This window comes from Copidosoma floridanum, unplaced genomic scaffold (genome assembly GCF_036245765.1).
Source record: "Copidosoma floridanum isolate Cflo_tuat_1 unplaced genomic scaffold, Cflo_Japanese_pri ptg000009l, whole genome shotgun sequence".
Taxonomy (NCBI): Eukaryota; Metazoa; Arthropoda; class Insecta; order Hymenoptera; family Encyrtidae; genus Copidosoma; species Copidosoma floridanum.
In genome coordinates, this window is record NW_028321886.1 from 9229825 (window position 1) to 9254182 (window position 24358).

Here is a 24358-nt window from a genome sequence, read left to right on the forward strand (position 1 = left end):
CAAACAGTTTGCTTTCCCTCTCTTCGTGTTAGCTGCCCTGCATGTACATATTGTACACGGGGCCATTCGTTCTCCGGCGGCAGCCCCGGAATTCAATCTGCGGCCGCGCGAATTCCTCCGCATGACATATGATCTCCCATATTGGCCCCCCGCGCACGCGACCTCCGTGCCGGCGTCGTCGACCCGCGCTTTTGTAATATCTCAGAGTTATGCCAAATTAGAGGGAGAGTAGATTTTTTTTTTTTTTTTTCGTGCGCTTTAATAAAAGCAAAGCTTACTAGCTGTTGTGTAAGTGCTCGTGGGTGGGGGGAGGTGAACGGGAGCAAAGAAAGGGGCGGATCGGTTATTAGAGCGTGTTTATTAAACATGTGTACACGGCGAGGTAAATCCCAACAGCAGCAGCTGCGGAGATAAGAGGGGCCTCATCCCTTGTGGATTTGCGTCACCTATCTGGAATAGCTGTGGTATAGGTGTCACACCCGCTAATTCGATCGTCCGGAAAAATCTGGGCTTCGACCGTGCGTGGCGCTTGTTTTTTTTTTTTTTTTTTTCCCCCAGGCCTATTCGTCAGCGCTATCGGACATCTCCGGGGGGGGGGGGCCTCCGTGGCTTTGGCTCTATCTTGCGTGTTGCGCGCTGTTTCGGGCTTTTGAAGAAAATCGCTGAAAATTTAAAGCGGGCCGCGGCGACGTGATTGAGGGTGCCCGCGCGCTAGGGGCTCCAAAGAGGCTCGATCGGTGCGTGCATGCATGGGCGCGCGTGTGTGTATACCAGGGGCTTATCGGGGCCGCTTATCTCTCGCGTTGGGGAGCTTACGCGGGTACATCCACGGGGTCGAGAGCGGGGGCAAGTGGGTAATAACGCCGCCTCCACTTGTCCTGATTATGTCGTCGTTGTCGCGCGTAAGTATGTGGCGGCTTTTTTTTTTTTTTTTCCTTTCCTCTTTGGAAATTTAACGCGTCGGCCGGTGGGTGAGAGCCGATTCCGGGGAAATTGGGGGAGCCCGGTTACCCTCGGGGTCGGGGCAATTTAAAATCGGTCCGGGGGAGTGGCACGAGCCGGGGCGATATTGCCAGCGCGCCCGGAGATTACGCGCGAGCGATGGGACATTTATTTAATCAGTGTAAAGGATTATCACTTGCCCCCCTTTCCCGGGGGGGTGTGGGGGGACAAACAACTTTTACGGCCTCGCTCGGCTTGTTTTTCCTTTTTTAACGTTGCGGGATTATCTTAGCAACACGCGTACACAAACTTTTGGGACTTTCTTCGCAAAAAAAGGGAAAAAAAAAAAAAAATAGAAATACACCTTCGTCCCGTCATATATACGTCCGATGAAGCGACGTGTATTACATACGTTGCGCATCGATTAAACGTCGAGCTTGATGAAATTCGTGCCTCGTGAAAAAGGAGAAAAAAGCAGACAAGGGTAATGGAAAGAAAGAGCTGAAGAGTTTGCGAGAAATAAGTCGGGGCTGGTGTGTTTTTCTTTTTGTTAGGAACGGGAGGACGTGACGTTTGACGGGGCCAAGCTATACATGCACACCCGCAACACGTGTAATACCGTATACTGTTGTGTATACATGTACGAGAAGTTATTATTTTCGGCAAGTGAGCAGCAACGACAGGGAGGAGGGAGGGTGGCTCCGTGTCGTTCCACGTGATTGCGCCCATCCCGAGCCCATGTGAACTTTACAAGAGAGAGAGAGAGAGACAAGTTATAACACAGGAAAAGCAACCCCCTGCACCGATGGTGGTACCTTTCTTCTTCTTTTTTTTAGCCCAAAAAACGCAAGTTTCCAAGTAGAAACGCGTAATCGCTCGTTAGCGCGAGGGTGTACGAATATACATGTATATACGTATACATAAGGGCCAGTGCCGGCTCGCGCGATTTCCGTATTTCTTAATTAAAGCCCGAGAAAGAGCGGGGTAATTAAAGGAGCTGCGGAAAGAGAGAGAGTGGGGGAGGGGTTTCAAGGAATAAGAACTATCGCAGCCCGGGCCGGAAGCGCCGGTCTTCAAAGAAAGAAGAGCATATAACAGCGGCGCGAGGGCCTCTTGCTCCGAATTCGTTTACTTTCTATTACTTTGTTTTATCGGGGAACGAGATCATTACACCCCCCCCGGCTGCCCGATCTACCGTGTGTAGTATGTATACATTAGACGGCGAGGAAGCACTTGCGCGCTTTGGCACCTCTCGGCTGCAGGCCGTTCCTCCTGAGATTCTCTTTTTCTCTCCAGCGACAATAATTTCACTTAATTAAATTCCGTTCCCTCCACCTCCTCCTTGCCCTCTTTCGTCCTTATTCTTGTCCCTGCTCGCTTTCTTTTCTCCCCGCGTTCTGCCCGTGGGAGCAGTAAAGAGGATCTGTCACTGATTTCTTCCCCACTCGACGCCACCGGACCACCCTCCGTACACCCCCCAAGAGGGATGGATCGGTGTTGCGCGGGTACCAACTATTTTTTAATTATCCATCAAAAACCCCGGGCTCTGTCTCCCTCCTTCCGCAACGTATATCCCAGCCGATCTCGAAATATTTAAGAGGCGATGGCGCGCCCGACGACGATTAAGGACGAGCCCCGAAAATCAAGAGAGCCGGTCTACGCTTCTTATTACCACTTCATCTGCAATTAACATTTATAACAACGGCCGCCACCGGTGCCACCTCGTGGAAAAACTAATTAAATATTCCAAGGAACTCTGGCAAAGAGACTGTGGCTGCCTGTCTTTATACGTGTATATAGGTATACAGAGGTGTGGCTTTTAATTAAATAGTTTTTCGACAAGCCCCCCCCGCCTGAGTGTTATACGTATAATACCGAAAGAGGAAAATCAAGTACAAGGGCTACGCGTGGTATACGAGGGTTTTCTTTTCGGAATTTTCCGGGGGAGCCCGGGATGATGAATTGGCCGGTGCGTACATTGGAAAGGCGGATGATGAGTCGAAACGACGCTGCTATTGTGACGTTTAACGATTCTTTTTTTTTTTTTTTTTTTTTTTTTTTCCCTCTTCCCTTTTCGTCTCGCTGTCGAGCGCGTTATTAATTTAAAGGCCTCGTTACAAGCGTGTGGCCGAGACCCCGGGGTAATTTCAGCGGGTTTGCGATGTGTTTTTTTCCCCCTATATGTTTCAACTTCAGGGGAGAGAGGTGTAATCAAATATCGATTGATTTTGCGCATACAACGAGCGCCGTGCGACTTGGACGCTGGACGTCCGGCGGCTGATTTTCCTTCCGGTCTCTGCGGTGAGCTCAAACTTTCGCCGTGAGAATGGTCCGTCGGGTATCCCCCGCGTACACGCATGGGCAATTTAGAGGCTCCATACCATACGTATTTGGGGTAGTATGATTATTAGGTGTACGCTGGGAGGTGCCATGGGCATTTATGCGAATAAGGGGCGATAAAAGAGGGCCGTAAAGCCTCTCTCTCTCTCTCTTCGTTCGACTTTGACGCGTGCGGGGACTCGATTTTATTGGGGCTAAACGTTAATTTAGCCGTTAAAAAGACCGAGCTCCCCGGCAACGGTGGGTGCATGCGGATGGTGCGAGAAACCCTCGCGTTATTTACAAGCCCGCGGTGAAGTGCAATAACTTTTATACCCTCTTGCTGTTTTCTATACACCTCTCTTTTGGATGTGTTATTATCTATATATCCTCTCCTTCTTCCGAGCTTTAATTTTTTCCTTCTTTTTTTTCCACCCGAGTTAATCCAACCTGGAATTTTTATCCCCCGACGTCTCTTTCCAATTGATCAACGTTACGTCTCTGCCCGACGCGGTGAAATAAAATTTAATTGTGCCGGGCTTAAGTTTTCGTCATTTAATGGTTTCGATGTTATTTTGTGGATACTTTTCTTTCTCGTTGGTAATGTATCTTTTGTCATAGTTATTCAAGGAAACAAAAAAATTTCCCATCCGTCGGCGCTCGTCATTGACCTAGTAGAGTTACTTTTAGGTTCGTTGGGTAAAAACTATGAAACGAACAAGTGTTTATTGAAAAACCTTTTTTTTTCGCAAAAGTTGAATGAAATCGCCGAAAGCACCTGTTTTTTACACTCGCGACTTTAAACGACTTTTCAAAAACTATGAAAAAAAAGCTTTATCAGAGAAGTTTTTTCGAAAATCCACGAAACAAAGGACCGTTAATCCGAAAATCGGTGCGGAGCACTGCGCGAGATTGACTGATCCCGTACTTAATGCTTGTACGCGTTTTCGTATGTTTTTGAAACTCACCTATTCAATGAAACACGCAGCTTTCAACGTGTTATTTGAAAAAAAAAAACAAAATAAATAAAAACTGGTATTTCACATGTACCATTACGAAGCGTTTTTTATCGAGGAAATGAAAAAAAGTTAAAAATAAACGAAAACGTAAAAAAAAAGGAGACGTGTTTTTTCGCCCGAAAGCATAAAAGGTATTAAATTAAAACAGCAGTAAAAAAAAAAGGAAAACGAAAAGTGGAGCATCGTCAACTATAGACGAGGGAGGTTTATGGGCAGCATCGTTGAAAATTTTACTGCTCCAATTGGTCCGACAATTAGCGTCCAGAGCTTCTGTTGCACGTGTCCGCGAATGGAGGCCGATAAAGAGCTTTGGTGTAAAATAATTTCAGAAAAAGCTCGCCCGCCGCTGCGGCACAAAAGAAGAAAACAGAGGGGGGGGGTGTATAATCCGCAGGTGCTTTTGTCCGAATCCGCAGTGCGACTGTATAAACACGCGATTGCCAGCCATAGCTACACTGTGGCCCCCCTCGGTGGCGAGCTGGTTTTGCCCAAATTCCCCGAGTGGGTTTTAAAAAAGCCGGGAGTAGGAGGGGGGGGGGAGAATGAATATTGGAATCGCGCGCTCGTCCGGGCCGCCGGGACAAAGTGGGGCGGATATTGAAATATGCTTTCGACGAGTGTCATGGAGCCGAGCAATGCGCTCGTTTCCTATACGTATATAACAAATCCGCGGCTGTGCGTATGAATCGCTGCGATGCTCTTTTTTTTTTTCTCTCCAGTCCAGCGTGTGCGCAACTATTGTAAAAATTTGCGCTGTTAAATCAACGCATTACGGGATCCCTGTGAATTCGCGCACGGACTTTGGCTAGGGATTTTTTTTTCCCAAAGAATCATCAGAATTTGAAAAGTGTCGCCCTACGTAAATTCAATCCAACGGAATTGGCTTTCAGTGACCCGTGGGGTGCGCTTTTTTCATACGACAAAAATTGCCTTTTTTTTCATACACGTACGAACATGTAACATGATATATATGTACATAATTTTATATATAATATGCATTATAAAAAATGATAAATATTTATATGTATAAGATAACATTGTGCACAGAGTAAAGAGAGTTGGCAGCATTGCATGCGATAGTGCGTTAAGGAATGGGAGGTGCGATCAATAAAATCGGAAAGGCGATGGGTGACTTGTTAGCAGCAGCAGCGCGGCCCAATCAGATTGCACTCGATACGCAAATCGCCGAGTTAATTGGTTTCACGTTTGCAACGACTCGTATACGACATCAGGAGGGAGATAAGGACGAGATAAAAAGGGATTAATTTGTGCGTCCGTGCGTTCGAGAGCAAGAGAGAGAGAGAAAGACAGAGCAGGTGCGTGTAGAGGGTAAGCTTGGTTTTTGTGTGCGTCAAAGGTGGAGTAATGGAAATATTGTTATTCTCAAAAATTTTTAAAACAAAACGAAAAGCTGTGAGTAGGTGCGCCGCGAGGTGGCATTAGCATATACGTACAGCTTGGGAGTGCAGTGGTGTTAGCGATAAAACAGTTGCAGAGGAAAAAGTGGCTCGCATCACGACAACGAATTAAGAGAGAGAACAAGGCGGTGGTGGTAATGAAGATGGCTGGTGGATGATGGCCTACCTTGGTCGAGTGCAAGGCAGCGGGTGGTCTTGGCGGCGAGCCCCGGGGGCAGAGCGAACCTGTAGGCCGGGTTGAGCGACATCAGCCCGAGACCCAACGCCTCCGCGCCGCATCGGCCCCCGAACACATTACCCACTAAAATCACCCACACGACACACAACTTGTATCAGTCATCGGTCACCTCCGTACACATTTTACATTGCATTGCATTTTACATGGTTTTTTTTTTTTTTTTTTTTTCATCTTAAGTCTACGTAAGTATATACTACTGGAAAAATGCATTATATAGGTATATACATATAAACTAAAGATATTGAATAAAAGTTTGTCGCGTCCAACATCGAAGCGAGTGAAAAAGGAGAAGAGAAAGATAATGTGGTTTGTAAAGAAATTTACAAAAAACTGTGGTAAATGAGACTCGATGGATGCGGATGAATGTATAAAGGGGTTGCTCGTGTACGGTGTACAATTCGGTCGGTCCTGCAACTCATAAAACAAAGATTAGGTACGCAACGTACATGGAGAGGAGAGAGAGAGAGAGCACAAAACATGTAATAATGAAAAAAATGAGAAGTAAGCACGTGAGTAGGTATGGGTATACAAGAGGCGGGCAATAACATCGGCAAATGCACGATACAAGTGAAGGACACGCGCTCGAGGGCGGGCGATCTTCACAGCGAGAGTTTATACACAACGAGTTATTAATTTTGATTTCGAGGTTGGTATGTCGGCACAAGAGAGTATAATATATACCTACACGACAAATGCGTATGTATATATACATATATACGTAGGTGTACATATTTATATAGGGGAATGGTGGGTGTATCAGAGCGGCACGGCGTTTATCTCGTTGCGATATCAGAGTTCCCTGTTCGCTCGGCACCGGCTTTATTGTAGACACCGTAGACTACGTGTTACACCTCCTCCCATTATACTTACGCGAGTTGACTTCCCGTATATTATCGGCTACTGACTTTATTGCTTTCTCTATACCCAACGTAAACATGCAGTGGCGATCGAGCCAGGCACGTGCCAAACTGTGTGCCCTCTCTTTTTCTCTCTCATTTGATTTTTTACATGCCGTATCGGAGGTGGGCCCCATCACGAGTTGTCGCGTCCCTTTGATTTCGACGACGATCAGTTGTGCGACGCGGCTCTTAAAGATAGGCATCGATCGGTTCGCTACTGTATACGGTCAAAAAGGGGGGGCTCAATTGATGCGCCATTACATTCATATTACAGGCATTTTGATGAGTAAACTTCTGATACAACGTTAAATAATAATAATAATATTACCCTTGAGCTTTGAAGAAGAAGCTTCTGCACGTACCAAAATTAACCACAAAGAGCAAAATTATGTAATTGCAATATTTAACGCATCTCTCGAATCGCCCAAGTGTAGCGCGGTTGCTTGTTTCTAACAAAGCCGGTGGTTCACTTAGGTATATTGTATACTCGCCAGTTGTAATTTACCGAGGGGGTATTATTTCTTCATCGATGCTTACTTATAGTACAGGCACCAAAACGCTTCCAAAAAAAAAAAAAAAAAAAAAAACCCTCAAAACGGAGGAGCGCGAGCAAAGTGATAAATAAAATATGAGGATGCGCGGCCCGCTGTGAAATGTTTTTTGTCATTCGCTCCCAAGTATACATCGTATTTTTATAAGCGATACCGATTCGCCGAGTATAACGTAAAATGGTTGGTCGGGACAAAAGGTCCGCGTGCGACGACACCGCGGACTTGGCTCGCGGGCATATAGCACGTGAGCTCTGCGACGAAAGAGTACATATACACAAGATGAGTCGAGTTGCTGCTGGTGGATCGGATGGAGACGAAAAAAAAAAAAAAAGTGCCTTTCGATGCAGTACGTATACATGTACCTATGTGGTATAGTAAAGTTGGCGTAGGTATATACACGGAAGGAGGGTATCGGAGAGTCGATGACAGCCGTAAAAGGCCGCTGATGCCGTTGGCGCTGCACCTGTGAAGAGCCATACCGGATGACAGGTTGTCCCCTTTCTCTGCGATCTTAATCTGAGCAAGGCTTTGGCGCAAAAAGGGCGTCTCGAGAGAATAATACAAGGGAGCCAAAGAGATACAGAGGACTAAGACGACGGATCCGTTTGAGCGGAGGATAGCTATATAGCACCGAGGAGGACACTTTGAATAATTCATCGGGCCAAACCCCTTTTCTCGGCTCACTCGTGCCGCCCTTCTCTCCTCTTCCTATTTTTCTTTCTTTTTTTTTTTTTTCATTTGGCGCTACAGCTATGTATTGCTCGTTGTATATATATATATGTAATATATGCACTGCACAGGTTCAACAGGAGATGGACGTGCGCGCCGTGCAAGTGGGCAATTAACGGCCGGCCGGTGTTGCCGAGTAATTTCCGATTATCTCGAAAATCACGGCGAGCCTGCGGGCCCTCGGCCGAGAGGTGTGAGGCGCGCGTATATATATATATATACATATATACACACGCGCGCGGGATCGACCAACACGAGTTGAGTTGCCGCTAATTAGCGCAAAGTGCCCCCAAGTGACGCAGCGGCGCGTGTATCCTATCCTACACTCCACTCGACGCACTCTTCTCTCCCTTCCCTCCCGGTTGGCCCTACGCATCTCTCCCAGGCCCACCGATGATTAGAATTGACAAAGTCACGGGCGCTTAGCGCCCACCCACGCGTCAACGCTCGTACACGCACGTATAACACAGTGGCTCGCTTCAATCACGCCTCGGAAGCGTTGGTATAGTCCGGCGGCGCACTCCCCTGATGGCTATCTTCTTTTTTTTTTTTTTTTTTTTTTTTTTCTTTTTTGGTTGTTTCAGATTTTGGTTCGCGTTAACTATTTTATACCAATCAAAAGACAAAAGGTGATCGGCACTTGTATTATGTACCATCAACTACATTTTTTTTTTTTTTTTTTTTTTTTTTCCCCAGTCGAGGAAGAAAATAGTGGCAAGAGATATGATTGAAAAAAGTGGCTTATTTCACGGGAACACCCGAGTTGGCCGATGATACTATATAATAGAAAGAACGAATTTTTCGTGCAAAACGCACATGTACATTGAACATCACCGTAGGTTAAATTGAGGCATGATGACGCAGTGCACGTGTAATATATGCACCTGATGCGTGTAAGAGGCAGAGGGGAGAAATAATACAAGCCAAAAGGCGGTGGTGGGAGAGAGAGACGACACCCGAGTTGGCCGAGAGGAACACGAGCCACTGGCTTGGATTGCGGCTAAGTTAACCGGCTCGGTACTCCGCACTCGATCAAATGAGCGCGTTATTATTATCATTATTACGTACACACATATACGCAAGCTAAACACACACAAAATTCAAAGTCCACCTGCTGCAGCGGCAAAATAATCCGTGTGTCAGTAAGGTATAGGTGCATAATATGATACTATGTGCCACGTATGACCAAAGTATAATGTACATGCCTCTCTTTACGTATACGTCATTTTTGTATACACAAGCCATGTGTGTGGGCGCATAGGTGTATATACTGCATCGGGTATCTGCACGTGGGAGAGTTGGTGGACGCAAAAGCTGAGAAGCGTTTGTCGCGGTAATAGGGTGGCGTAGATAGATTTTGGCCATCGATTCGACTATCGTCCTTCCGGCCACGCGCGACGACTCGTATGTATATGTACCGATGGTGGTGCACACCGATGTATCGATCCGATGTGCCCGCGCGCATTTCGTCCCAGTCCGGAAACGAGGCCGACGCGCTGCTCGTACGTATAATGGCCCTTTGCTACTACTCCCCGGCTAATCAAAGCCGATGCCGAGGCCATATTATATACACGGTGTGGGGGCCCGAAACATAAGCCACAGTCCTCCCACGAGTCCTTCAAAGCTAAACAAAAAAAAATCATTTTTTTCCCCACCTACTTTTAGAAAAAGCGGTCCTTCAAAAAGAAAAAAATTGTTAAATAACCATTATTTCTCTTAATTATGCCTTTTCGAGAAAAATAAATAAATCTTACAAAATTCTTGATCGTTCGAGCCAAAATGAGCAGACATAGTTGTCAGTTCCCTCAGTTGTATATTTATTTCAAAATTTACAAGCTCGCAAAAAAAAAAAAAAAAAAAAAAAAAGAAAGTACGAAGAAACCCGGAGGCGGCACTGCATGAACCCTGATAGAGAGCGAGCGAGTGAAAAAGTGTGCACTCGCCGAGGAGGTAGGTACGAGTAGGTACTCGTCGCAGACTGCACCGGCGAGTTGGCGTGCGCGAAAGGATAGCCAAAGATTCTCAGGCCGTTCATGTTTCAGGCGCAGGTTGATATTACATACAGAGAGAGAGAGAGCCGTCAGGCGGACCAGCCGGCTGGCCCTCGGATGATGGGCCTCATCACGGCAACGTCAGCGATATTGTTATAACACACACACACACAGTCGTGGTTTCGCGTCCGGCCGCTCCAGGGCTTCACCGCTGTCTTCCTCCTCGTCCTGCACCTATTTACACCCCCTCCTCTATCTCTGTCCCTTGCATCTAATATACACACGTTGCACGTAATACGTATGGTCACCCCACTTGTGCGTAAATACACCGTGTCCCTCTTGCTCTTGTTTCTCCTTGGGCCCGTCAATGTCTTCATTGTCCGAGCGTGAGAATTCCTTCTCCGCGGCATGTGCCTCCTTCTGCAAAAGCACCCCGTAATTGTGGACTCCGGAGCGAGCGTTTTAACTCCCCCTCCCCCTCTACAAGGCTCGGCAAGAAGAATTTCCTTGTTAAGAGAGGCTAAATCGACGCATTTGCGCATATACGTGTACCGCTTCGTTCGATTACCCGTACAGATTTTTCGCCTCCCTCCCTCCCTCTTTGGGGATTGTATTTATTGCACGGGAACAGATGCTGCGTTCGTCGCGATGAATTATACCCAATAATGCAGCGCGGGAGTATTGCGGTCCGATCGACACCTTATACGGTATAACGTCTCAAGGATCGGTGATGGCCTGCCCACCCGTGACATTTGACGAGCGAGCGCGCGTACGGGCTTGTGGTAATTATATGGAATTAAAATCATCCGTGTGCACGTAACGCGCGCCCGTTGGGATCGTACGAAGATGTAGGAAAAGACGTCGCGGCGATGCGAGTCGAGAGTGCACAAGCTACTTGGGCGGCGTAACGAGCGGGAAACTCGAGCCACTCGCGCGTTTTCATCCACGGAGCCTCTTTGATATCACGGCCCTCGTACACTTGTACACGCGGGGATGGAAAACATGATTTTTTTTCTCTTTTTTTTTTTTTTTTTTTCGCCCTCTTGAAGCCTCGTTAACTCAAGTTGAGCTTCCGCTACTCGACGATTTATCTTTTTTTTTTTCTTTTTTTTTTTTTTTTGCTACGTGTCTTCTTCCGTGAAGGGGTGTTTTCGACGAAACGGCGATTGAAATGAGCGAAATTAAACGTTCATTCGTACGTAAGGCTGTCGCGCAATTAAGTGACTCCACTTAAGGATTTATGCGCCCGTCTCTCCTCCGTTGGCCTTGCGTTATAAGCCGCTCTCCGATGCGTCGGAGTAAAGTCCCGGGAGTTGTATCTCTCTCTCTCGTGTATATAGCTCGTAAGACTTTGTTAAGCTCGCGTTGTCGGTAGTACAAGGGACAAAAGGGGGGGGGGAGCTGCTACCGAAACGCGCGAACCTATATATATACATACACATGTATGTGTATATACGCGCTAATCCGAGATTTATCTCGCTCCTGATGTGATGATACTCGCGCGCTCGTCCTCCCACTCGTTTCTCTCCGATTAAACCAAATTCATGCAGCGCCGATTTAACACTGCGTGTATCGCATATTTTTCGCTACCACCGCCCCCCCCCCACCTGGCGTCGACGCGGCCCTCGTTTATCACTCCTGGTAAATCGAGAGGTTGGATTTTGTTCCCTTATTTTCTCGCGTTTCACCAATTTTTTCATTATCATCATCACAAACATTCAATCCCTCGCATGTATTGTACGTACAATATATTAATCGGCGGTGAAGATCCTTTTCGAAAATAGGTGGCTCATCAAGACACTATAGCGCGGCATTAAAATTGTAATTTTCCCCGACAAAGTGGATAATAGATAAAGATAAAGAGGGGGAAAAAAAAAGAGTCGAGAGAAAGATGGGGAGGGGGGTAGGTACAAGCCTCCAGGGGGCTGGGGCGAGCCGAGAGTGGAACACGCTAGCTTTCCTCGGGAGATGCATTATTCATGCTGCGAGAGAAAATACGATATGATCCAATATGTGGCCCTGTGCGCTTTCTCTCAGCAGTAACACGCGGTGTATAGGTACAAGGTAAGCCTCTGCTAAGCTGCTAAAAATTGCCCCGAGAATTTGGCGTAATTTACGGATAGGGATATTCTCGGGTTATACACACACACGTACATTTGTATAAAAGTAGCAGAGACGTCTTTTCCCGCGGTGTACCTACATTATATGTAATGTAAGCGCGGAAGATCGGCAAAGGAGGGCAATGTAAAAATGCGCCAACAAGTTGCTAATGTGTGTAAATAAGGTGCCGAGAGCGGCAACAATGTGTCGTCTCCTCGACGAGCCTGCACGAAGGGAGCTCCTGCGAAATTCCTTTGAGCAAGAAAATCGGCGGCGGATGGTTTTACGACGGGCGCGCGCGGCCTCGAAATTTATTATTTCAGCTCTGATGCTTTCACACACACACACACGGGTACCCTCTTATTTTTTTTTTTTTTCTCTCTTGTGTTGTACAGCAGCGGCACCCAGAGGGAACTCGCGTGATAAGAGTATATAGTGGAGCTGCATCAGGACGCGTCCCGCGACGAGCCTCGATCGCCGCCGTTTACATTCAGCCGCTGTTTGACCGAAACTCGCCGAACGCGAAACTTATTAACACACAATGAGATAGTTTTGTTGCGGCTGCCTCTCCTCCTCTTCCTACTGCCATTCTCTTGTACCCAACTCCCTCTTTTTTTCTTTTTTTTTTCTTTTTTTTTTTTTTCGCCACGGCAGCCGATCGACTGGAAGACACTCTCCTCTCGTCCAACAGTGCCTCGGATTGCCGGCGTGCCTGGGTGTCCTCGTTACTTTTTTTGTTTCTTCTCCTCTATATGCACCACGCGAGGCTTCTCTCGTTGTAATTTCCCTCCTTCGTCGAGTCGTCGATGCGCCTAATTAGCGTATGATATTATGTACAAACTTGCTCATCCGCCCCCTCCTCGTAAGTAGATACACCCATGCATACACATATACGTAACACATGTACCACGCACCGTAATATTCCAAAAGGGGGTGTTAAACGCTCGAGGGTGTTTTGTTACCACACCCAAATTTCATCACTTTTCCATTTGAACGCTTCGAGTGTTGAATCGTTGCGAATAAATGCCTCGATGTTGTAAAATGCTCGTATTAACGGTATAGTGTGGAACAAAGTGTCGGGCACGGTGTTTAAGCCGAGACCCGCCGCCGCGTACAACAAACGAACGGGCGCGTGGAACACGTAAGCTCATAAGCTTTGGCCTAATAAGCCCAAGAGTGTCCGAATTTATGCAACGACGTATACGTATACTTGTACGCGCCCAAGTATAAATATATACCTGCGTGTAATCCCTATAACCACTTTGACGGCTAATCGTATGTAATCCCTTTTTTCAATTCGACGCCACTTACAGACTTTTCTCGCCAAACGCAGTGCAATGTATCGGGGAGGAGATGCGAGAACAGAGAGACAAACACCGCACGCACTTGCCACCCTTTCTCTCCATTGTGTCTCTCTGATAAATTACCGAATAATTGTCAAACGCGAGAAAACAAAGAGTATACGCAAGAGGTACAAAAAAAAACAGAGAATGCGCATTGATTGGCCATTTTGAGAGGGGCTCCTTTTGCTCTCTTCGCAGCTGGTAAACAACAAAAGGAGGAAGAGGATGAAAATTGCCAACTTTATTTACTGTAAATGGCTCGGTTGCACGATATTTTGGTACAGGTGGTGTACCATTATGTACGCGGTTTCGTTGTTTTCGTCCTCCGTTCCATTATACCACACGGTAGGGATCACGTGGTTCCCATTTAATCTTCGGTGTCGCTGCTGATTGACTCTCTCTTTCTCTCTTTTTTTTTTTTCTCCTTCCCGGCGTGATTTATCGATCCGAGCCGAGGAGACGAACCGAGACGACCCAGCCGGGCACTAAACTCTTAATCAGCAATTTAATTTCACCGAGCGACAGCGCGGACCGAGTTTATTTTTGCTTGTGTTTTTATTTTATTTTTTTTTTTTTCCTTCCTTTCCAGGGAGTCCTCCGTGACGGCGACACCTACGTAGCTTCGGCAGAGATTAAAAATCCCCTCCAAGCGCCGATTTCTTAATCGCGTTATACGCCGTGCACGGTCCGTCAAAGGGACAAGCTCCTTTTTTGCTTTCTTTGCTCCTCTCCCCCCCTTTGCCGGGCAGGCCCTTCCGGCTTCCTGATTAAAAGCGTTTTATCACCCACGGCTGATTGAGAGCCGAAAGGAGGAGGGCCTCTGCCTATACGCGGAGTATATGCACGCACACCCGGGGCTGTGTTTACTCGGCGCAAGACCGATGGGGAAACGCTTGCTCACCGCAGCAAGGAGGGCAAGTTCGAGCCCACTCGCACCCGTGGTGTAGTGTTATATCGTAGAGAGAGAACTGCCCCCGGTCGGGGCTGGACAGTGACAAAGTTCGGGAGTCGCGGTGATTTTGGCTAATCGCTCCCGCACCCAACACCCCCCCTTACCCCCTAGTTGCTACATCATATATAATATGTATATATATGGGCCGAAGATTGCGCGCAAGCCGTTGCACCGAGAATCTGTATAGGGGTCGTTGCGCCAAGTGCCAATTTCTTTTTTTTTTTTTTTCTCCACCACTATTTTCGATGAATGTCTGTATATTGAAAAGATGATTCGAGATTGGAGGTTGCCCATCACCGTACAAGTCCGAGTAACCAAAAAGACAATCGAGCGATTGGAAGCATCAATAAATAAAAGTGCATCAGCATCGACAATACGAAAACCGAAAGTCCAAACGAATCCTCTCTCTCCAAATCCCTTGATTTCCAATCGCTCGTACGAGCAAATTCGACATTTTTTTTTTTCCCCCTCGACAGACCCCCTATGTATATAAATCTGTCGGGAGATGAGCGCATTACCGCATAAATATACTTTTGAGTTTTCAAATGAACCAAACTTCGAAACAATAACCCACCGACCTCTTGAGCCTACACACAAGGAAAGAGAGGGCCTTAATTTACAACGATGGGTATTTAAACCCGAGGCTAGAGCGACTCGGGTGATTGGGTTTCGGTAGGTATATTGTGCGTGTAAAACATACGCCCGGACACACGCGGGAGAGTTTGCTCCTCGAGATGAGTTGATGCGGGGCATGATGATAAACGTCAAGGCCCTCGAGGTGTTTTTACGATCGTCCGAGCAAATTGCCGCGCACTCCCGTGTGCAAGAGAGAGAGAGAGAGAGTGTGTGTAAGCCGGGCAGCCACCACGAGGGCACAATGGGCGAAACGCGCGAGATTTACGCGCGTCGTTGGGAAGAGAGGTGGCTTGTCACGCGGTCACCGGCATCACCTATGTCCTCCTCCCCCCCCCCCCCCACCCGCCACTCGTTTCTGTTGGGCTATAGCTGATGCTGACAGTTCAATTCCAAACTCTGGCGTTTCGGCGGTCGAGCCGATTCCCCCGCACAAACCGCATACGCGTGATTTTGGGTCTTTCTCGCCTGCGGTTCGCTCGCGTGACCCCCCGCCAAGGGGGTGGGGGATTAAAGAAGGAGCGCGGCCAGGTGATGCCCCAGGTGTAGCTGTACACAATAAACGTATAGAGCAGCCGAAGAGGATATGGTGGTGCCGCGCGTCAGATTAATATGCAGCGCGAACCACCGCTCGGCGACAACGACGAGACGCCATTTAGTAATTTCCGTCACGAGTGCGTATGCACCGCCCTCCTCCCTTCCCCCGTCCACGTACACCTATATATACATACATACACACGTATACTCCACATTACGTGAACTGCAGTTGGGGAAGGTTTCCGTCCGTGACGTTGACTTTAGTTTTTCGGGCCACTATGTGCGCCCATTGGCCTGCGGTGTACGTCAACTGCAGGCATATTGTACCCTCTCGAGAAGGGGTGGGCACATATTATTGCTATTCAGCCCATAACTAAGGTTTCATTTTCCACAAGTCTATCCGTAATCTATACGTGGAAAATGATCATCTTTTACCCTAATTTGTTGCAAAATAATTTCAAGGAAATATAGCAGCTAGATGTATATTGTGGTGGTTTATTAGGGTGCAACTGCAGGCAGGTGTCTAGGGTACATGTACGATGTACCTCCTATAGTCTTGGCCGGGCTCGTGTCGAGGCGTCGCTACATACACCCTCGATTGAGTCGCGAGGTCGTGGGAACCGGGAGGGAGAAAAGTACGAGGGTTGACTCCTCCCCTCGGCACTCTCATCTCCGCGGGTTAGTGCACACGGCACCACGCCCGGAGGGCACGTATACATATGTATAACGTACCTATACGCGTGTAACCGTTGCACAGTAGAGCAAGACCCACTACTCGTCTACTCTCATCCTCGTTCCCAGGAGGAGGAGAGGCTTGCCCCCGTCGGAAAGAAGGCGGGGCCTCTATTTCTAGCCGCGGACCAGCTACTTAGAAATACATATACCTACAGTTGTGTACACATATATCATTCATCATCGCGGCTATACGGTATATATGTATAAGTGTATAGTCGAGGAAACTGGGGGTTGTTGGGGAAACATGGAGTGCAACTTTCTTTGGCCCTGTCTCTCTCTCTGTTTTGTAGAAGTGCTGGGCAACCGAGCCAAGCTACGTGTATAGGTGTACAAGTTTGGAAGGGGTGGAGGATAGGAGAAAAGAGAGACTAGAGTACGCGGATAGGAGAAAAGTCGAGTCGGAGAGCGCAAGCGCGACTACCACGAGTATACGTATAGGTATTACCCATATACTATGCACCGGGTAGATAATGTGCACTCCTTTCACTCGCCACCCCCACCTTTATCTTCCATACCACACCTCTTGTAGACTCTATACCGTATCACCTGCACCGTAAGTAGGTATACGCGGTGGGTAAAGTGCAGCGGCGGTCTTTGCCGCGCCTTCCTCAATTACACATCCCCTCCGCGATCGTATCGCTCACCGCACCACCTTGTACAGCTTATTCTCTCGACTCACCGCTTGTTTCTATTTATATTATACCCTTGGCTCTGGTGCCGTGTGCCTTTTGCGATCAAACCCCAAGACTTTAACATCATTATCATCGATGCGCTTGATTATACATTATTCCAATGATTTTGATGATTCGCAAAGCCAGTTCAATGTGTGTAGTTGCTCCGGGAGGTAACAATTGATATGATTTCGATGTATGCACGTTCCATAGCATTAAATAATCAAATTTTATTGGATCGCTATAGGTGGTGGTATGTATAAATATATATTCATGGGAGATAAAGACACAAAACGGTGGAGTAATTTTAATAACCAATGAAACACTATGTTACTGATCAATCAGAGCCGCGAAAATGTACGTTCACTCGAAACATTATATTCGCGAAAATCGAGTGTCTGCTCGATGATGACGCACTAAATGATATTTCAAAGGTTTTAACTTACGTATACACGTATATTATATTATATACACCGTATTGCGTGATTTTTGCTCATCCCCCTTTTGATTGACTTGTATATATTTATACACAACTTCCCTCGCGTATATACATATCAAATTTTACGAAAATCACATCGATCGCTGTAATTTATAAGAGCAGAGAATATTATGCGCGTACGCTCGAATCGTTGGGGAAATTTTAATAGCGCTCGTTTAACATTCAGCCCGGAATCGTCTCATTTTTCGAAACGTATACGTATATATATACGCGCGGGTGTGCCGTTTTAAACGCGATTTTCATTACATTTGACACACAGGTCGCGGCGTGCAGTTTCACGAGAGAGGAAAAAATGGTCCGGTGGTCGAAAGAATGAAAAAAAAAAAAAGAAAAAAAAAGGCGAGCCAATTGATATTCAGAGCTGCAGAGCTCGAGCTATTAAAGAGCGCAAAAAGCGCTGGGCGGACAGTATAGCGAGGGGGGGGGAAAGGCTGGGGGTACGTGTATATGTGTGTACACGGGGAAAGAAGGAAGGAAGGAAGTAACGGGCAGGGAAGTGAGGAAAGCGGCGGAATTTTATTGAAATTCCTGGGGCCACAAAGGTCCCCGAGTCCGCAACGAGGGAAGGCGCAACTCGAGGGCTTCGGAGGCAGTGCACCGGTGCATTCACGCGCGCAACCCACGCGACCAATTATAACCCCCCGGCTGCGTACAACCCACGCATTTGTATACACGCACACCACGGCGAGACGGCTCTTCCGCGAAACAATATAAAGCAAAAACATTTCTATCAAAAGTATCGCGTTTCATATGTATCTGCAGCTGCATAGCGGCCCGAGTCGCGGTGGGGGGGAAGGGGGGCAGACAACACGCGCCGACTCATTGAAACGCGAAACCAGCCCTTACGCCGGCCACCCCAACCCAACCCCCTCTACACGGTACAACGACGACTTGCCCAAGATATTACGCAAAAATATGCAGCCTCGCCGAAAAGTCCCCAGTCGGTGGGGGGGTGGGAAAAGGGGTGATAAAATTTATCGCTGCTAATGAAAAAGCGACCGTGGCCCAGGGAGCTCGTGTGCAGTGCCGCCGTTCGCCACCACCACGGTGATTGCAGAAAAATTTCGACCCTCTTTGTTTTTCCGTTAGCTGCCGGCGAGTCGTTAAAAAATACCCCCCCGTACACCCTATACACACACGTGGAGCGGTTTTGTTATTTCTACTGTATTTGATTTTTTTTTTTTTTTTTCTTGGCTGCGTTTCGTACACGCAATTATTATTGGCGCTGCACCTGATATCCCTTTGTAAGACAATAATTATACATTGTAGGTATATACGCACAGCGCGCGTTTCGTTTGTAATTCTGTAAGCCAAGCTTCTTCGTTATTATTCCCCCTCCACCCATTGTAATGAGTTTCACGTTTCGCGAAATACGTATCTCGTGTAAAGAGTTTGCCCGTTTGCGATCGCGCAGGGTAGGCGATAACGTTATGAGAGCAGCCCCAAAAGGTACACCCGGTAACTTTGAGGATTGAAAAAAAAAAAAGAAAGAAAAAAATGTATTATACCTTCAATCAGTTTCCTTCCCTTTAGTTTTTGGAAAAAGTTAAATCACGAGTGTCGGACATCACCTGCACAGTTGCGATTCGATTAGTCGTTTTCTCGCACGCGCTCGTAAATGCGCGCCACACACGCCACAATGGATTCCCGAGGGCGGAAAAGCAGTTATCCTCATTTGTATTCTTAGGGCGGGCACGTACGGCACCGCTGCCGGGGAGCATCCTCGATTCGGTATATCACGTCGCGCGAATTATTTCGTAATCAAATCTCCCGGTCCTCTTTGCCGCGTTGCCTTCAACGCTCACGTGCGAATGCGAGGAGCCGCCGGCCAGAGAGGGCCCTTACGGATGATTTCTCTATTTTACGGCCGGGCCATGAGTCGCAAGCTACCGAGCCAACCTCCTCCTTCACCTTTTTTTTTTTTTTTTCTCTCTCTTCTTTCCCGTAAAAGGGTAAAACAGCGTGTGCCCGAGCTTGTCTTTTAATTTCGTTTCTCCCTTCTGTTCCTCTCCCGTGATTTCATTAATTGCCGACAGTTTGAAGCCCAACGCGTCACGACGAGCTTTTCAATATGCTCACGTGTAACGGTCCGTGGGTTTCAATGAGCTCGCACCTCGAACACAATACGTATGGCTTTTTCTTCTATACTTTCATTTACCAAAAATACCCTCAATATGACACTACAGTTACATCATCCTAAAACTTGTTGAAATGTATAAAAATACACACTATTTTACTAAAAAATCTAAAGTATATAGATATCATAGGGGGGGAAAAAAAAGATCTAAATTTAACTCTTCATCGGCCGTTATTGCCTTCGACCAGAGATTTATGTGCGCCCTCATGGGGTTGTAATTACCAGAGAAAATCTTTATAGACTTGAGAATGCATCGTATGTCCATACGACACCGTCTCGGGGGCAGTAAAATAGAGATCCCGAATTTCTGTTCAAACGTTTTCTCTCCCGCGGTAGGATTGGGTATATTATACATACATTTACGGCTTGATGGCTGTTTAAAAAAGCAACAACAACAACAACGCCCAGACCATAAAAGAATCACTCCCAAGCCTCGAGACTCGGCGCGCCTTTGATTCACAAGATTCCACGACATTCCCGAACCACCGTCAAACACTGGATCACTGCGGTATCGCTGACGACGTCATTAGCTTAGAATCTATTGTTCTCCCACAGCTCGAGTACACGACAAATTTCTAATGAAAAAAAAAAAAAAAAGGAACGCCCAAAGGCCGGTGATTTTTCGCGCGGACGCATCACACGCAGTCGTGTACGCTAAATGCGTCGAGAGTGTTGAAAAAAAGTGCTAGTGTCGGGCCACATCTGCGCCCGCGGCACTACTTTTTTTTTGTTTTACGAGCGACCAAGCGTATATACCGCAGAGAATATGGTATGAAAAAAAAAATGATACCTCCAACCCCTTTGCTGCACTATGATACCGTGGATGTGCCTGTACAATACTCTCTCGCTATCAACGCACGGATTAGCGCTCGCCAACTGGTTGATCGCAGGGGAAAGAAGGGGCAAAAAGTGACGCGGGAGTCGAAATATGGGGGGATGAAATATACTAATGGCGAGCCCCGCAGGTGAAACAAAACATTTCGGGCAAAGCTGGTCAATGACGCAATAGCAGGGTGTGTATACACCTACGGACGGACGCATCGCGCAAACAACTCCGACAACGTCGGAGATCACATGACACGTGCCGAGCGAGGGGGGTAGAAACTGCGGAGCTATTCCCCCCCTCCCAATATAGCAGTTGCAGTCGCTGTTTGGTGACGAGTATATTTCAGTTATCGGTAAGCTACTGTACCCCTCTCGCCCCCGTGATGGCACCGTCATGCCCCAACCGAGCGTGTACGTGTGTTGACCGAGTCCTCGACAAAGGCGCAGCACAAACCATTACCGCGCAGAGTTACACCGTCGCTCCAACGATGCGAGATTTCACGCCGTGACGAATTTTCGCTCGGATGACTCTGCCGGCCGCTCACACGCACAGTTAACATTTTAAAAACTCATCGCACACACGTGTATACTTACCCCCCGTCACTCGATCAGTCCGAGGGAATTCTTGTACTCCCCTTTTTCGAGCGGATGGATTGCGTTTTGTAAATTAATACCACACACGCGGAAATCCGAGATAACCGCGCGCGCGCGCGCGCCCAAGTACGGGTTACACATTATGATTACGTTACACGCGCACTTTTGCCGATGCTCCGATTGATTTTGTAAAAATTCCATAGGCAATCGGAAACGCCTTTAATTTTTTTTTTCGTGCGCGATATGATAATAACAATACCCAAGTTTGCTAATGGTAATATGTTTTTTTTTTTTTTTTTTTTTTTTTGGGTGGGGGGGCAACGTTACGATGGTTATAACACACACACACACACACGTACAGCCAGACGAAACAGCGGGCGCTCGTAACCCGGGGACGTATTATTTTACAACCCATTACGGCTTGTTCTTCTGACGGGCCGCGCGCGCGAGCCCCGTAGAATTGGGGGGGGGGGGGACGAGAGACGGTGCTCTTTACGAGCCCGCTAAACGCTCGCTCTTACCCATCACGTACAATTCCCAACGAGTCGCGTAAATATAGGCACATTGTATAGAGTGTGTTGCGTTGAAGCGCGAGGAGGATACATAGGGAAGGTAGCGACGCCTCCGCCGTCGGCGTTCAAATCTCCCGATGCCGCGAACACACGGGGCTTTTCCGAGCTTTGTATATACACGCGGTAACGATGCGGTGGTAGGCACATTTGCGAAAGTCCCCCCTTCGCGCGGCCACGGGGTAAATATAGAGTTCCCCGCTAAATGCCCGTGTGAACGCGACGCCGGCGGTGATTGTTTGCGCTGCTGCTGCGAGTATACGCAATATATACGGACGATACCGCGATACCCCCCAAAAGTATATAAACGGGGCTGCTTTCCTGTCGCTCGGGCTGTGTAGATACCAACACTTATAGTTTTAAGCGCCAAACCGATCTCCATCCGATCGGGAGAAGGGAGTAAAAGTAATGATCGACCAAGAGGCAACTGACGGGTGGAACTTCTTGTGGTCGTGTAAATGGAGGAAAGAAGAAGAAGAAGAAGAAACAAAGAGAGTGTTTGGATGAACAAGAGACACTGCGCGGTTACTCACTTCTGTAGGCGCGGCTGTCCTCGGGGGTCGAGCGCTCGGTGTTCTCGGAGCAGGGGGTGGCGCTGCTGGCCTCGCGCTCCTCCTCGGTCCGTAGATCCGTTGGCCCGGCGCTGGCGGAGGCGCGGCCGTCGCTGCCAGCGGGGGGTGCGACCAGCTGCTGCGGCTGTTGTTGGCCGGGGGGCGATCTGCTGCTGGTCGAGTTGGCCGGGCTCTGGGGCGCGAGGTCCGCCGGCTGGGAGCTCGCCACCGAGGACACGGGCGAGAACATGCTGGACATGCTCGAGAGCGAGCCGAGGCTCGAGAGGCCGCCCGGCGAGGGGCCGCCCTCGGGTTCGAGCTTCAGGCGCTTCTGGGGTGGGGCGAACGCCGAGGGGGCGAGGGGCCGGAACGCGCTGCCGAAGGGCAGTCGGTGCTCGAGCGGGTGGAGGAATTGGTGCTGCAGGTGGAGCATGTGCTGGTGAAGCCGGTAGTCGAGGCTCGCGGCTGCCTGGCTGAACGGGCTCTGCAGCTCCTTCGTCTCGCCGATCTGCAACAGGAAACAAGAGGGCCTTACTACTGTGGTTGTTGTTGTTGATGTGTACCAAGTACTTATAAGTCGATGGGCTGCGCGCATATCGTTAACAGCAACAGGAATAATATTATTTTACTCGTGTAAGGGGATCCCATGTGACGATCAAAGTATGTTTTAAAGACGATTTTTCATTATGGGATGACCAACATTTGACATACTGATTCGGCATTTTTACCGATCACAGTATATACAAACTATTGCACGCATGCCCACACAATGTACGCCCTCCTGTCAAATGAGTTATCTATCTAATGTAAGTACTCAAGATAATCCGATGTTGCCCGTAAAGTTGAAAATTCGGATGAACCACTGATCTCAACTTACAAGAGGGTAATGATAAATTTTCAATGTTAAACGTTACTGAGAGTCTCGTATTAACGATAAGTATACCAACGCGTGCTCACGATGAGAAAACTTCGACTGCTCGAAGGAAAAGAATTGTGATGTTTGACAATTGTTAAACTACTCCATTATTCTTACTTTTCGGACTTCCGTCGAAGACATTGAAGTTTAGGACTTTCGAGTTATTTTTCATACTTTGAGCGAGAGAATTGACAAAATAAAAATAAAAATCATTGGAACCTCACGCATTATTTCATTTTTAACGAAACAAGAATAGTGACGCTGAAACATTTTAGAATAAATGATAACAATTGTTGGACCTAATCACATACATTGTCCAACCAACGAATAACATACATTGTAGACTCTTAACTTTTTTCAACTAAACGTCTATTCACTTGTCAAAAAATTTCACTTCATTAGCCACACATTTAAACTCAACCCTTTCGATGCGTGGACGACAAAAATGGCTATATTTTTGCAGTCATTTGATAAAAATGACTCAAACTGCGGCAAATACTATCTTTTTCAACTGCAATAAATGAAAAAAAAAAAAAAAAAAAAAAAAGTCGCGAAAATTTTATTTAATTTACGTTAATTCTGGTTCTAATGCTCTTTAAATTCCAAAAATTTCAAAATGGCGCTTTCTTTTGCCGACCTATCCATAAATTTATGTGAAAAAAAAAAGGTGATAGGTACAATCGACAGCGCAACCAAACGCACAGAAAAACATCTTCGAAAGCACGTACTCCATTAAAGCACAAAAACACAAAACTCGTGCAAAAAAAGAGGTGCAAGAATATATATTATATACACGAGAAAGCTACACGGCGTCCAAAACAGCTGACGAGCGGGCGCCGTTCGAATTTCCCTCTCCTTTATACGGGGGCGCGGGCGCGTTGAAAACTTTGCCCTTATTATATAGGGTACATCTCGCCACAGCATCAGGGTATAGTCACAACAACAAAGTATATAGAACGAAGGGAGGTGCACACGTGCTCTCGTGCAGCGCGTATACGTCAAACCCGGCAACAACGAAAACAAAAACAAGAACGGCACACTCGTATTAGCGCCGGTCTGGTACTAACTTGAGGGTTGAAGGGTCTTTGCATGCGCAGGGCCGCCTCGGAGAAGCCCCCGGCCTGGGAGAACACGACCAGGGGCGGCGGCAGCTGGTTCGGCACGTAAGCCGAGTTGTCCATGGCTGCAGG

The 24358-nt window shown here is 47.5% G+C and overlaps 1 protein-coding gene across 2 annotated transcripts in view; it reads right to left on the bottom strand.

Moving 5' to 3' along the window:
- LOC106638039 (E3 ubiquitin-protein ligase Rnf220) overlaps positions 1–24358 on the bottom strand; it is a 72335-nt gene extending 47977 nt beyond the window's left edge. For both annotated transcript variants that reach the window (XM_089589515.1, XM_089589514.1), the window contains exons 1-3: positions 24236–24358; positions 22235–22760; positions 5865–5999 (exon numbers count right to left, since the gene is read on the bottom strand). In XM_089589515.1, the coding sequence (XP_089445641.1) occupies positions 5865–5999; positions 22235–22760; positions 24236–24349 (775 nt within the window). In that variant the 5' untranslated portion in view covers positions 24350–24358. The remainder of the gene's footprint in view (positions 1–5864; positions 6000–22234; positions 22761–24235) is intronic.